Source organism: Bison bison, unplaced genomic scaffold (assembly GCF_000754665.1).
Source record: "Bison bison bison isolate TAMUID 2011002044 unplaced genomic scaffold, Bison_UMD1.0 scf7180017864374, whole genome shotgun sequence".
Lineage (NCBI taxonomy): Eukaryota > Metazoa > Chordata > Mammalia > Artiodactyla > Bovidae > Bison > Bison bison.
This window is the reverse complement of record NW_011494946.1, coordinates 2,127,676-2,144,067: the sequence shown is the minus strand read 5'-3', so window position 1 is coordinate 2,144,067 and position 16,392 is coordinate 2,127,676. Positions and strand designations below refer to the sequence as shown.

At 42.8% G+C, this 16,392-nt stretch overlaps 1 protein-coding gene across 1 annotated transcript in view; it reads right to left on the bottom strand.

The window, feature by feature from the left end:
* SATB1 (SATB homeobox 1) overlaps positions 1–16,392 on the bottom strand; it is a 77,929-nt gene that overhangs the window by 19,682 nt on the left and 41,855 nt on the right. The window contains exon 8 of the mRNA XM_010856749.1: positions 13,901–14,056. Coding sequence (XP_010855051.1) covers positions 13,901–14,056 — 156 coding nt within the window. The remainder of the gene's footprint in view (positions 1–13,900; positions 14,057–16,392) is intronic.

Below are 16,392 nucleotides of genomic sequence, written 5' to 3'. Positions count from 1 at the left end.
GCTTTGACGGGTCCAGGACCTGGGGTTTGGTGGGGTAGGAGAGAGTAGGTAAAGGAACGGAATTAAGGCAGGGGCGGCCTTCGGGGGTGGAGGGAGGGAGGCCTGCAGACCAGTGACTGGCCTTTCTTCTCCTCACCTCTTCAAAGAGCAAATGGCCATAAAGAGAGCCTTGCAGATTTGAGAGCAGGCAGAAGGAAGCTAGCAAAGGATTGAAGAAAGAGACGAAAGTGAACAGGAAAGACGGTAAAGGGAGGGTGGAAAAGGAGCCCGTGACCGCCTCATCCCTGTACATTCTATATACACCTCAGTGCTGAATTTATCCAAAAATATAGACGCAGCTCTCTGCCTGGAAGTTAAGCTTGATGGATAAGGCGTTAGTTCTTATGGTTACCCAGGGTCCAAGTTATTTAGGCTCTTTAATCAAAATACTAAAATAAAATCATTACCCATTAGGCTATAACCCTTCCCCCAATCTCCAAACACACAAGCAAAAATTAATTGCAAGTCAGGAAAAAAGAAGGCAATTTAGACAGTAACAGCTTGGCATGGACCAAGCTGGATTTTCCTAATAGCATTTGTCTGTTTGTGAACGTATATTTTACTTACAGCCTTCACTTCCTTGACCCCACTGAAAGTAATTTATTTTTTACCTAATCTGCATTTCATTTTAACCACCAAATACTCCATCAATGAACCAGTCAAGTAACGCCCTGACAAGCAGCCTAGTGTTGGTATAAGGAACAAACAGGGGAACATTTAAAGAAGACATCTGGGGCTAGGCACTCCCCAGCAGCTATCAGACGCTCCAGGTACCAGGTGACAAGCTTGCGACTGAGAGTGTCAAGTGTCCTGCACAGCAGCTCTCATTCCCTGCCTCCTTCACCCAGTTAACTCTCCTTTCCACCGACCTCTTCCAAACCTGTGACTGCTCGTGGACTGAGTCTGTTTTTTCCTCTTCGATGTGCTATCCTGCCCTGAAGAACTTTTGTTTTGAATCAATCCCCTAAAATGAGAAGTTAAAGGTGGACTTTCAGGCATCAGTTAAAAACCCCAAAAAAGACATGTGAAAGGAGGAAGCTCTTTAGCAATCTCTAATCACAGGGAGTTGGCAACCACTACCCCACCACATAGCAACCCAAGGCCAGGCCCTGACTGAACGGAGCTCGCCTCCTCTGCGTGTCGGCCCGACTCTGCATGGTCCCTGACAAAGGAGGCGGCTGTTCCAGCTTTCCAGCAACAAGTCTCAGACGAGAGCACATCAATCCGGAGCCCAGTGCGCACTACGTATCATGGAGTTCACAGCCTGGATTTCAAACAGCCCGTTCTCACTACATGTCCCTCATAAATAATTCTTTTAGGCTAAAACGCCCCCAAAACAGCACTGTGTCCCCGTCAGCTAAGCCCTTCCATTATTCAAAACCTTGCCTCCCCTGGGACTCATCCCCATACAACACACCTGCCGGCGGTACCCTCAATCAAAACAGCATCCTTTTTCACACTCGTGCGCCTGCTTCAGCAACAAACTCACGGAATGTGGACCTGCCCAGGACGCGACAGTCTGACCCAAGCTAGTTCACTCTCCTGAAGGGGAAAGTCAGAGGCCTGGCAGGCCAAGCAACTTGCCTGGGTCTCCCCAACATGACGGACGGGGACCTGGGACCCCTACTCTTTGCAGTCCCCAAGGCCTTCTCTGAAAGACGATGTTTATGCACAAGTTGTTATAGAAACCACAAGTGACTTTGCAGATCAGTACGTTTCTGACATAGATAATCAGGAACCACACTCTCCTCTTTCCTTCAGCTTGGAGTAAAAACACGGGCTACACGATAGATGATATTGACGGCTTCAACGATGCTGGTGGAAAATGCTGACATTGAAAATAGAGTAAATATTCAAAGAACAAATTCTGCTTCCTGAACATCTTCCTGAAGATCTGCATGACCGCAGAGTGGGTGAAGGTGGACCGAGCTGACAGGTAGGATCAAGTTTATAGACTCCTTTCCTACTAATCTTCAGCCAGGACTTGTTAACAGATACATGAAAACTGTCTTTGCATTAGACAGGGACCCAGTAGGGTCCATAAAGAAAATTTCAATATTTTCCTTGAATAATGGGGATTCTTGGAGTCTTGTTAAATTTAATGGAAAGACATGTTCTTGTCTCCTACTCAAAACTCAAACTTCACATACACTCTAGCATCCCTGAACAGCTATTCTTTTTTTTTGGTTCTTCCTCTTCTCTTTTGTATCCACAGGTATACTTAAGACAAAAAGAAATCCTAACCTATGAAAACTAAAGTTTGCAAACGTGGAAAGCTGGGGATGACTTCTTAGGTTACAAATGGAAACTTTCACTTGCAATGAAAAAAGGCAAGTTTCCATTAAGTGCCAAGTTCAATGACTGCAAAATGTGATTTCACTTGCATGCTGGCTCACCTATTTTGAAGTCGCTGTGCAAAATTCTTCAGGGTCATTAAAGCAGAGGCAGGACAGGAGTCAAAAGCTGTAATTTCTTACCCCCACGTTTCTTATTTCTTTGACTCATCCCCATACAACTACATTACAGATACAGCAAATCTGTTTCTGGGTATCCTAGAGTACACGTGACACCAGCCATGGTGGGTGGACCTCACTGATTAGCAACTGGTGCTTTCACTTCTGTGTTAAGGAGGATTCTGAGGTTGTATCTGCATTCAACAGAAGTCAGTACAGTGACAGGTAGTGTGAGACTTTAACCTTCCACGATAACAGTATTGCAAAATGACTACGCAGGCCAATTAAGACTGAAGACATCAACCATGTGAACTGCTCAGCAGTTCAGATGGAAGGGGGATTCTAAGACAAATACTTTCTTTTCCTCTGAAGTGATATTCAGGCCAAAAGAAAAAGAACGAGAAGGCAGAAAAATGCTAGTTGCAAAGTTGGAAGATATTCTGAAGCAAACACAGAGCAAACGGTGAAACACTGAGAAGGAAAACTTTCTTGTTTTTTAAAATAAGGAAATAGGAAGAGAGGTAAGTGGCTAAAGAAAGGAGAGAAAGGAGAAAAATCCACTATTCCGTGGGAAATGGCACCTCTTATCAGGGAGGAAATTTCTAAATGAGGCTCATAACTTCAGTAGTAAAACAAAAATAAAGATAAAAAGGAAGAGTGTATTTTATTTGGCATTAAAAGATATTTAACTAGCTCGATCTACATTTTAAATGGTCTCTAAAGTGGATTGTTGCAAGCCTTCTCTAGAGGCACAGTTCTACATCACCACAGAGCCTATTCCTTCCTCCTCTCTTAATTTCAGTTTTCCACCAGCTTTTGCCTTCTATGGCTCCAATACTTTAATTTTCTTATGGCTGGATTCTTCTGAGACTGGTGATAACTCTGGCCTTAACGGTTACCCGGCACCTGCACTCTCTGCCAGGCTGTCTCCACTATTTCTAAAGAAACAGAATTCACTGGTTTTCAGTTCTGCCCTTCACACTGATTCTGCAAATCAACACACCTCTCTGGGAAATAAATTTTTGATGGGTCCCTTTTTGTTTTGGGATTGTGAGGAATATGATTGCCATGCCTAAACTAACAACTTTTCATTGACAAAAATAAGGGAAACTCTCCTTTAAAAAACTGAATATACCCACTGTAGAAGTTCTTTCAGAACTTATGTTAAAAAAAAAAAAAAAGGTTTGACACTGACAAAAAGGCAGAGACTAAAGGGATATTATCATTTCCATCCAATAAATAAATAAAAGAAAGAAAAAAGAAAAACTGTGCAAAAAAAGAAAAACTGTTCAAAAAAAGAAAAAAAGGAAATGGAGAGTACCATCTTTTTCCATCTGAGTTTTGGCAAAAGTGAAAAAAAAAAAGGAAGTTGATTATAGTTTGGATAAAACTACCTGAAAAAAAAAAACAACAGGCAACTTCTCTATTTTTCTAGACAACTTCTGTCCACCACATTTTCTTTTTAAGAGCATCTCCAACATATGCACATGCAGACCCCAACTCTTAAAAAAAAAAGGGGGGGCCTGAAATTTTAGTTACACCACATGTGGTTTTCATTTGTGAAAAATGAACAAGCTGTTTGTGGTTAAACTGTCTAATCGCCTGTTATCAATCTAGTGCTGCATTCAAGATTTACAGGACCCATCAGCTTCTGTGCTACATTAGCTGCAAAGCGGGGAGGAGAGGAGGAGGAGGAGAGAGTTTATCCTGAGGAATAATATTTCCAACGCAGCCACGCTCGTACTACATCTGGTTGTGCTGGTAGCGGCAGTTAAATTGAAATATTTCACAGCGTGTGTCAGAAACGTGCAGAATGGTAATTATGACAGATCTGATTAAGCCCGAGTGCCACACGCTCCCTGGCCAGCGCCGGTTGTGCAGGTGTGACCTTGTGCATGCCTGCGTGTGTAAATAAAATTAATTACAAGCGAGAGGGTGAAGGCTCCGGTGACATCACAAAGCGGAGGAACTCCCAAGGGGGAGACCTAATGGAATATTTTCCCTCAGTCTAATAATACAGTTCATATTGACTTGAGGTAATTAGTGGGATCATTAAAGCAGTTTTCCCGGCGTATTTGGCTGCCTGATCAGATTAGTGAAAATGTTCTTCAGAACAAGCCCTGTGTGGTCTGCCAGAGAGGAGGAAATAAAAAGCAACAAAGCATATTTTGGAATGATAAGCAGTGCTGGACTTGTACTCCAGGAAAAACACACACACACACACACACACAACTCTCCACTCCTCTCTGGAGCTTTCAGACCTCACGGTCCTGTCCGTTTTCATTCTGCTATCCGACTTGTGTATTCCTAGACACATTCTCAACCATTTCTTTCATTTCCCCTCTCTGCTACATCTGACCGCTCCATCGTGATGAGCCAGCCCAACTCCTCAACAAATCTCTTTTAAACGAGGCAGGATGAAAACTGGGGAAGAGGCTCTTTGATGACTGCCTTGCCATTAACTGCCTGGATGGGACCACTGGGGGGAAAAAAAGGAAAAAAAAAAAGGAGAGAGAGGATGGGGGAAAAAGCCGAAAGTAAGGAATGCCACTGAAAATTCACCTGCTAAATAAAAGAGTCCTCTCTTCTGCAACCTACAACAGAGGTTTGCATATTTCTCTGCCTTCGGATCACAAAATGGGTTTTGGCGTGGGCCAAAGTTGGGGCCAGTGTTCTTGAGCTGAACAGAACGCAGGGCCCTCGTCAAGTAAAGGGCCATTTGTCTGAAACTAGCCTACTGAGCATGCTCTCGGCAGCCGCCGGGACGTGCCAAGCGCTGTCACAGATGGCAGGCTCTGACAGTTCCCATCCGCAGCGTCGGGACTCGACAGTTCAGCAGAAGATCACTGACATTCTGTCTCATTAGAACCACGCTAATTATCACAGCTAGTTTCAGGGGAAACCATGTGTTGCAATGGTCAATTTGAAGGAGTCTGTGCATCAACAAACTGGTAATAAGGATCAGACACCTTATTATACGACAGCATGCTGCCTCTGATCTGATTTACAGGAGCAGAGGCGCCGAGGCGGCCGAGCAGGCGGGCGGGCACGAGACTGCGTTTCAGCCCGAGTCCTGAAGCCTAGGGGCTGAAAACGGGATTGCATAAAGAAAAGAAGAGCAGGCGGGCGGGCACGAGACTGCGTTTCAGCCCAATTCCTGAAGCCTACGGGCTGAAAACGGGATTGCTTAAAGAAAAGAAAACCACAAAAGGCCACTGGAATGGCTGAATCAAGAACTCAGGAGAGAATCCATTCTCTATGACCAGACAACCGAAATAGATGAAGTCTCAGAAAAAGGACAACTTCATCTCTTTAGCGATCATATGGTGACACCGCCAGCAGATTGGAGCTTTTCTTTTTACAAGATATTTAATGACAAATTATAGAATGGCTATATTCCTATTAATCTCTAAAGTCTACTTTAAATACATGTATTTTGTACGTGCAGATATAGATATTTACTTAGATATTTAAATGGGTGGTCTATGATTTAGTTGTCATTTTATCAGGCAAAAGAACAGCATGTATAAAAGCATAACAACTACAGTTATAGGAATGAATAATCTCAAAGGTTACTTTTTAAGGTACCAAAGGTCTTCTTTTAGCAGGGCCGAAAAATCCTACATCAGATTCATATTCCCAACGTAAGTTCTTCCATCTCTCTTTTAGGACCTTTCATTGATGTGAAATTTTAACAGTGCAGTTTCTTCCAGAGCTACTTTTCTATTGTCATTTTGCATAAATGCATTTTCATAGCTCATTCATTTCACAGGGCCTTTATTTTCATTTCTCATATGAGGGAAAAAGAAGATAAAGCTAAAATAAAACCTACCTTTACTACCCAAGCCATAAAAGACAACTGGTGAGACTTTTGAGAAAACACTTTGTCTTTTCACTTGGCAGTCTGTTAAAGAACTATATCAGTGTTATAATTACACTCGAAGTTTAGCTGAATAGCATTCCATTTTGAAATTCATTCCTGCTGAGAGTTAAAATCCCACTGGTCTGGTCTATTCTCTACTCCCATTTTGGAGATATTGGAGGCTGTCCTTTAACTCTTCAACTGTCAAGCTAATTATATTGGGTCGGCCAGACAGTTCCATTTGGGTGGAAAAAATCTGAACGAACTTTCTGGTCAAACCAACAGAAGGCTTCCAAAAAGAGGAACTTTCATAAGATATCCTGAGTCTACACTTTTCAACTTACATTACATTTTGGAACAAAAGGTGGCTTTAGAATACAGTAGATTCTACAAATGCACGCTCATACCCTAGAACGCATCACACACTGGCCTGCCTTGAAGGACCCGCTCTGGGTCACCTTCCCCAAACTTCCCCACGTGCTCACCCTATTTAGAGAGCTGGCTCAATAGCCACAAACTGCTTCTCTCCAAATCCCGAGTAAAAATTTTTTATGCCATTTTTTGAAAGCTGGAGAACTGGGCTTAAATAGTTATGATTATACTTGTTACAATGAACTTACTAAATGGGATAATGAGGAACGCATATTTACATGACTCCAATTACTTAATCTTAAATTTTAGAAGAAATTTTTAAAGGATTTTCAGGTGGCAATAAGATAACCAAAAAGCTTTGGTTTGACTTTCTGAAATAAACAATATCAAGTATGTAGGGGGAAAACACCCCTTTAGGTGATATTTTAGCCAAAAATATAATCAGCAGATAAGTTTCTATTGAATAATTCTGAACCTACCTCTGTGATCAAACCCCAAATTAAAATACATGCTTGTTTTTATAACATAGAAATGTGAAAAGAGCTCATATTCAGATTAACAAATATAGTTCTTAAAACACTGTAAAACATACCATCATATACCTTTAAATTGCTATATTATGTCAATGTTTATGTATTTAAAGCCTTAATTGCAGAAGTCCTGTTTAGCAATCAAGTAGACCACAGCAGTCCCCAGCCTTTTTGTGACCATGGACCGGTTTTGTGGAAGATGCTTCTTCCAAGGACTGGGGGGAGGGGCTGGCTTCAGGATGATTCAAGTGCATTTCATTTCATTTATTGTGCACTGTATTCCTATTATTATTACGTCAACTTCACCTCCTATGATCAGGCCTTAGACCCCAGAGGTTGGGGACCCCTAGAAACATAAAGATAGGTCTACACTTTCGAAAACTAAGTCCACTTCCCAAGTGGTCCAGTGGTCAAGACTCCATGCTTCCAATGCAGCGGGTGTGGGTTCCATCCCTGGTTGGGGAGGGGGATTGTCACAAATATACCACTGATACCATGTGTAAAATCGGTAACTAACGAGAACACCCTGTAGAGCACAAGGAGCCCTACTTAAAGCTCTGTGGTCATCTAAATGGGAAGGAAGCCCTAAAGGGTGGGGTTATATAGGTTGATTCATTTTGTTATACAGTAGAAAGGAACACAACATTATAAAGCAACTATACTCCAATAAAAAATTAATTAAAAAAATAAAAGCATAATTCAAGTTAAAAAAAAAAGTCAATCCAATAGGGACCCTGGTATTTAGACAGAAGGGACGCTTCGAGATCACATCGTGCAGGACACCGCGCCAGGAGATGGGCAGGGCTGCACGGCCTCGTCACACGGGCAGCACGGAGCCTCCCCAAGGCGGCCAACCTGCGGGCCCGCTCGTCCTGAGACGCTGCGTTAGGCGTCTTACTGCTCCCCTCCCGTAAGCTTTCCTCAGGCCGCCTCCTCCTCCCTGGAAGCCAGTCCAGGGAAACCTGCATCTCCGGAGGGTCTCCTCCCCACCAATAAAGATAAGTGAAGATAAAATAAGGAGCTCGGTGGAGAAGGGCGGTTCCCTCCCTGGACCCTGGCTGCAGGCAGTCAGCCCAAGGCAAGGGGCTCTGGGGACGCGGGGAAAGGCCTTCCCACAGGCTGCCGGGGAAGCACGCGGCTCCGGAAATCACGGAAACTGGCAGGGGCCTCCTGCGGGTCTGAGACAGGAGGCTGCACAGGTGAAATCGTGCTGCAGCGAAGTCTGTTTTACGAGAACATTCCAAAACAATGAGTCAGCACGGAGCTTCCAAGTGAGGTTTCCACGACAGCAATTTGATTCTGACAAAATAAAAGATGCCTCTGCTGACAGGCTGGAATACAGAATGCATCTGGTATACAGAATGCACACAGTTATGTGATTTTTCTCCTGAATTTTAGCACTGTAGATTCCTATACCCAGCATTCTTAGCCCTATGCCAGAGGAGTCTGGCGGGCTACTGTCCATGGAGTTGGAAAGAGTGGGTCACGACTTAGCGACTGAGCAACAAACAGCAGCCCTATTTCCATCGCCGATGACGTGTGGTATCTCTTATTCGTGTTTAAGGCATTCCAGTCATCATCTAAGAACTTGCAAATCCAAAGATACTTTTTTTTACCTACAAGCCCAATGAGCACGAAGGTGTTCCTTCTCCTTCACTCTCCCTTCTCTCTCCCATCCTACAGATCTGACAATGACAAATGTGTCTGAAAAGTAGGTGAAAGAGTGCAAGAGGCTTTGAATTATTTGGTTGCTTTAACTGGCATGCTATTTTCACAGAGGCAGAAATTCTTTTTTTAGTGTGAAAAACCACATCCATTCACCAAAGGGTTGCAGCCAAAGTGTCCAGTAACTTGCCAGGACCGGTGGGTAGAGACTGCAAACGATTCTACTGAAAGCATGTTCAGTCAAACAGAATTTCCATCATCTGACTGCTTTACCTAAAAGAACTACCCTGTTCAATAAAGCACCAGAGAGAAATCACTTTCTAAATGCAAGTGGGGATGCGGCTGCACAGTGACAGCCCTCACTCCGACAGCATCACTGCATCTGCAAGCCCCACCTCCGCAAACGTGAAAATCAATGTAACAGCTCGATGTACAAGGCGAGGCCCGAAGCACTGCTGATGTCCCCTTGCTGGACATACACCTGAAGTCTCAGAGCTCTCAGGGGGTTTGCTGTGGAATAAAATTAGATTCCAACATCTGCCACCATTAAGGAAAGAATTCCATTTCCATCTCCCATATGAAAACACTATAACCACTGAACAGTAACTGAACCTTGATACTGTAATGGTTATTACCCAAATCAACTATTTTTTTTAACAGTAAAATTAGCGAATTCTGCTTCTGTAATTATTTGAATGTTATCAGACTAAATGTTTGATAAAATTCCAGGATGATTCACATGGAAAAAAAACGGCTCCTTATTTGAATACCCAGAATATAAAGTGTATTCATTTGTAGCTATTCGCATTATGTTTAGAGCATATCATCTTTTTAAAGTTTGCATTAGCCTGCTTTCCTACCCAAGCACAAAAAGTAGCCTACCTTCAGTCTGCACTCGCATATTTTACCCAGACATTTCTATTAGAGTTAAAAACAATCTCATTTCTATTACTCATGGAGGAGAAAATATGATACATGTGCAATGGTGGGATCTGCAGAGTTGGTTTCTTTTCCTGAAAACGCTCTGGTGCGTTAGTCATCGCAGACCACAGTTACTCCGTATCTGGTTCCACAGCTTTCTAGGGCTGTGCTGTCTTTTAAAAGAATTCTGCTGCCTGCCATTGAGGCAACCCACCTAAAGCTTTACCTTGTAAAATAAAAGGTATCTGAGATACATAAATGGGTAAAAATAAGTCCCTGTGTGTGAAGGTCTGAGTCTCTGGCTTACCACATTACAAGCCATGATCTGTCTGTGTTACAGTGTTGTAAACTTCGGTGCTCTTCCACGTACAGGACAGCGTGAGACCCCTCCCGTCCTCCAGTGCTCTAACGCCAGTGACAGGCCGGGACCACGGCCCCCTGAGTCCTCCCCAGGCACCCCTCCCTACACCCCAGCCCCAACCAGGCATGAAGAAGCTCGGGTTCCGAGAACCCTCCGATGGCGAGAACCCATAATCCATGAATATGTCAACGAAGACAGGAAGGCCCCCACCGTTTTGACCACTGATTAGCTCAGCGTCCCGAATTCCTCTTTCCTGGAAGAGGGGAGCTAGCTTTGGTCCTGATGCTACCTGGAACCCTGAGAAGACACGAAAGAGTGATGCAGAGAACTTGGGGGTGGCTCTCTTACTTGTAGTCAAGCGACCCTCGTGTGTAAAAAGAGGACGTCAACGTTACAGCTCACAGGGTTCCTGAGAACTACATGCAGAACACACAGTGCACGATGGGGTCCAGCACAGAACAGGTGATGAGGTTACGCCGACAGAGAGAATCAGGGCCAGACACACAAGCGGACGGGCCTGGACGGGCTCACACAGCACTGCCTCCAGCTCTTCCCCGGAGTCTGGCGGGACCTGCGTGCTGACGGGCCTCAGCAAGTGCCTCCAAGGCATAAGTAACTCACAATTTGAGAATTCTGACCACACGACAGGTCAGTCTCATCTGAAGGTTTTTGTTTGTTTTGGGTTGTATTCCAGTTTTTATATTTCCTTCACAAAAACTATGGCAAGAGAACATAGCCTGTCAACAACTACCTGCCCTTGTTAAGTCAGGCTTCCTCTCTCAGCCATGTATACCGTTTTTGGATGGTCTTATTTTTCGGCAATCATCAACCTTTAGATTTTCATGAAGAGGGTAGCTAACATCTCAACTGAAGAATGAAGAGAACGACAAAAATGCTTTTTAATGAAGTTCCAGTAAATTAGTGGTTGGGAACTGCGATGTGAGGGAATGAAAGCTAACAGTCTGTTGGACCCCAACAGTCTACAGCTGGCCCCTTGGATTCTCCTCAACCAGAAGATGAGCCAGCAGCTCTGGGGGTTCCGGGGAACACTTCATCATGGCAGATACACAGAAGCTGCAACTGACCTGGTTGAAAGTGACTCATGGGGAGCTTTGTAGGTCAGGGACACAAAACAAGGATGCTGAACCCTGCCCAGAACATCACTCACGTGACATTATCAACACATTGCTACCACTGTCCCTTGGACTGCAAGGAGATCCAACCAGTCCATCCTAAGGGAGATCAGTCCTGAATATTCATTGGAAGGACTGATGCTGAAGCTGGAACTCCAATATCTGGCCACCTGGTGCGAAGGGCTGATTCATCTGAAAAGACCCTGATGCTGGGAAAGATTGAGGGCAGGAGGAGAAGGGGACAACAGAGGATAAGATGGTTGGATGGCATCACCGACTCAATGGACATGGGTTTGGGTGGACTCCGGGAGCTGGTGATGGACAGGGAGGCCTGGTGTGCTGCAGTCCATGGGGTCGCAAAGAGTCGGACACGACTGAGCCACTGAACTGAACTGAACCACTGTCTGAATGGCTTCAAAATCAGAAACTCAGCTTAGGTGGGCAGAATTGGCGTAGTGTTTAAAAGAAAGAAAGCATGAAGGTAGCCAAAACACTGCTTCAGAAGGAGATATGCTTTCGTAAGACAGGAAATGGGCTGGCAGGGGGTGTGGGATAGGGATTAAATGACAGATGCCAACTTACCAGAAAGTTTTAATATCTATTTCTGTTTGTGGGTTTGAAGGCTGCCCCTTACTGCAGTCAGTAATGCATGTTTAGTTTCTCTGTTTATCTGTTTTGGAGATTTGGGGAAAGTGTTTGGCCTTATAGGAAGACAGTCTGTTAGTCTTGATAATTTAATTGGAAAGGTCAGAAGAGCTGTACAATCACAGAGAAAGGTGGGACAAAATACGTTGCACTAGGAGAGCCTCATCCTAATTAGACTCAACAGCAGCAAGGTGCGGCGGCGGGGGAGGGGCGACGTGCACACAGGACGCCTCTCCTTAGGGCCGAGTCTTGGCATGTAAATGAGGACATCTGAAGAAGCACACAGGTTTGAAGCGGCTCTAACATTCTATCATAATTAGAAACATTTCAAGAGCCCTGTAATTTCCAATCAAAATTACAGTAATTTCCGATATACAAGCCATGATTCATGACAGAATTTTACATTCCATGAGAGATTACGGTGGCCTGATGTATGACACGCCGGGTACGGCACTAACATAAACAATTCAGTTTAATGTTTAAACAGCACTTGATGTTTAGAATCTCACAATAAAAGAAACATATTATTGTAGAAATTATCACTTTGACAGTGATTGAAGGGTAGGCAGGCATGTGGCCTATAAAGCTATAATTTTTACAGTCCACAGCTTGAGTTTAACCATTTTTATATAACATTTCCAAGACACCCCTTAAGTATTTCAGCCAGCCTATAACTTAAACAAGAACCACCTCTTCTCAAGCAAAACGCCCATCAAGGACCACTATTAATGTTGCTAGAGTAAAATTCCAGAAAAAGCTAATAATGAAAGTATTACATTATAAATACATCACATTGTAAATGAGTCTCAGGATGGCATAATCTTGTCAGAAGTTGACAGCAGCCAGGCTATTTCAAAAAGGACAGTTCACTAATGATAATGAAATGTATTTGTCTAAAATTTGACTGCCTCTCAGTCTCACTTGGATAGTGTTATCAAGTGAAGTGAAAGTTGCTCAGTCGTGTCCGACTCTTGGTGACCCCATGGTCTATACGGTCCATGGGGTTCTCCAGCCCGAATACTGGAGCGGGCAGCCTTTCCCTTCTCCAGGGGATCTTCCCAACCCAGGGATCGAAATCTTTCTGCAAAGAGGAAGAGACTTCAGTATTCTTCCAGTCCTTTACAAAGTATTCCTGCCTTTGAACAAGAGCTGGTAGATAACTGTGCATTTGTTCATGTAGATGGCCCTATTTGATAAACTTAAATTACCAATGTATAACAATCATACTGATAAAAGACTGCATTATCTATCCTTTTTTATGTCATCTTGTAAATATTTGTAACTTCTCCAAATTCAATTCTATTCATTTATAATTCAGAAGATTTAGACAATTTTTCTGACTATAATCAAAATTGTGTACCATATCTCATACACAGCATCTAAAAGATTTAGACAGTTTTTCTAATTGTAATTAAATTTGTGTCACATATATATGCATATAAATAATTATTAATATGCAAAGACAGATACGTGTGTGTGTGAGTCTGCTTTAATAAGTGCGCCTAACGGTGGTAGACGCCAGAGTTGGAACAGAAACGAACTACAGTTTTCACAGTATTTTAGGATGGAAATCAAGGTCACCCAAGTTCTAATGAAATAATAATAACTCAAGTTATTTGTTCCACTACAATAGGCCAGATGGAGAAACCTCCTACACACTACAATAGTCTTCTGGAAACAACTATTAACTGACTGAGGGATTGACTGAGAAATCTGTGATTTGGACGACGGCTGCTGGAGGAAACACAATCGAGTATCTATTACCTGAATCTGAACCCTGTCTCATCCCATAGCTGTCAACATGCCTGGAAACCGTGGCCTCTCAGGGACACAAGGTCAAGCTGCCGACAGGCGTCCTTGGAATGCACTCTCACAGGCTCTGCAGGCCAAGGGTCTGCACGCCGAACAGAGGCGCTTACCTGGCTTTTGGTAGCTGCCACCTTCGCAAACAGAGCTTGGGAAACTTTAGCACGCTTCATTTCCTGCTGAATCTCGTCGTAAATGGAAGCATTAATGTTCATGGTATTGTTCTCTGGTTTCCCATTCCTTTCAGTGGCAATAGTAGCTGTTTTCACCTACAAAACATTTTGAACATGCCTGTCATTTACCATTGGCCAAATTGTTTTGAAGCTTCTCAGGCTCAGCATCCAAACTGGACATTGTTGCTCCTTTTATGATCAAGGTGATCAACAGGGCAGTCATTCAACATTAGTTATTAGCTGGAGATCAGATTGCTTAAGGTAAGGAAGTCATATTGTCACAGGTGATTGCATCTGTAATATGACAGCAACTGCCAGCTGACAACCAGGAATTATAATGCCATAAAGTAAGTTTTCTGGAAAGCGGAATAGTTTCAAAGACTTGAAAACCCTAAACTAATTGTTACCCAATTACCTTCCATTGCAATTCTAACAAAGGAAATTCACAATTAAAACTGCAATGCACAGTGCTGCGTCTTTGTTGGGTACCTGACGCCTAACAGACAATCACACCACTAATAGCTATTATATACTATGGCCTTTTTAATTTTAGACTCTTTTTTAATGCCTTTTCCACTTATGTTTCATTTAAAAATCTTCCATAACAAAGCCATTTGCAGAGCTGCATATTTAAATCTTCTATCCATCCATGAAACAGGTAGAATGCCTTGCTTAATTATCATAAAGGTGGTGGCATTAAACAAGTGCATGTCCAAGCTGTTCCATGTAATTATTTCATCGCTTCCTGGCACCCCTGTATAACTATTTCCTTTTAACTTGTGGAACAAGACAATAAGAAAATATTTTACAATATTTAATAGAACATGACTGCAAGTCACACAAAATATATTCAAACTATATAATCTTGACCGAGGAATCAATATCAGTCCCTTTGGTAAAAATGATAAGCAGATATCACCAGAAAAATGACAAAAAATTTAGGAGGGAAATCAACCTCAAAATTTACTGATATCATAATCTTTTTTAAAATTTAAAAAGCAATCCTTAATACTTTAAATCATTAAAGTAAAAATTTGACTTTTATTATGCAGTTACAGGAACCAGCCTGGGACATTCACATATGAACCATGTAGCTGCTTTTTACTGGGAAACTGATGAAAACGTAAATGAAAAGTTACTGGAGATGCAGGACCATGTTTCTCCTGACAACATGACTCATCGAAAACCACTTTTCTTAGCAACCTTTACAGAATCCAGATTTCCGTTCTCTACAAACTGACCATCTTGACCTTTCCTCTCATCTACTATGAACAGCAGAAACTGAAGCTCACTTTAGGATAAATGAATAATTTGGGAGCCCTAGATGACATATTCTCCCGAACAGCCAAGACTTCTAATCCTTATTTCACCTTGCCCCCAAATATTTGGTATCAAAACAGGGGCAGAATTAATTATGCAATCTAATTCCCTGCGCTTAGAAAGTAAAGATCAGCTTGCTTTAACACTGATGCCATCCGACTCCCTTTCTAACTTGCAGCCAGTTAGCAAGATAACTCACCTCTGGAGGATGTGGCTAGACTCTCCTACTTGGACACTAGCCTTGGGAGCTCAGAAACAAGGATGCTGGGAAACGGCTGGACCGCAGCCCTGGGAAGGACACGGGGCCCACCGGCATCAGAGATGGCAGGAGGCTGGACTCACAGGTGCCCCCCCCAGCTCTGGGGCTCCAGTGAGCAGGGGCACTCGGGGAGGCAGTTAAGGACCGAGGCCACCGAGCACAGACACCGGCTTTGAAGCAATAATCTGCTAAACACCACTTTAGGAGCCAGAAGAGTTACCGCATTACCATAAATTGCCTACAAAGTTGCTTTGGTGAGACTCACAACTTTGCTCTGGGGTGGTCTTGCTTTGAGGCAGAAGGATAGATTTGATCACTCCATGGGGTCCCTTTTAATACCTATTTTTCTCACTGCTTAAATGAAAGAGAAAAGAAAAGCCATTTCAATCGCTTTGAACACTGAATGTTATGGAAATGGAGGCATGGAGTCCAGTGCATTGGAAGAAATAGTTCCTTGGTAGTGATCTGCTTAGCAGTTGTTAAGAGGGCAGGCTTTGGAAACTTGGGAGTTTCAGTGTGTTTTGAAAGTAACTGTCATTCTTCTGTAAAAATGATGCTTGAGAATTTATCTTCGAGGTGGGCTATAATCGTTTGTTTCAACCTTGTGATTTTGCTTCTAAAATTTTCTTTGGTTTAATTTTTTAAATAAAGCAATTGCCACCTGAATCAACAAGCAAACATTTTAAATTATTTACCAAAAAAAAATCAAATAACCATTTCCTAGCAGCTAAAATAGTCAAAAGTGGAAAAGAAGCACATGAAACATTTTTTTTTAAAGTGAGAGCAGAAACTTTAAAAAATATTAACGAACTGTATTACTTATTTTAAAAATATTTAGAAAAGCTCTTCTTTA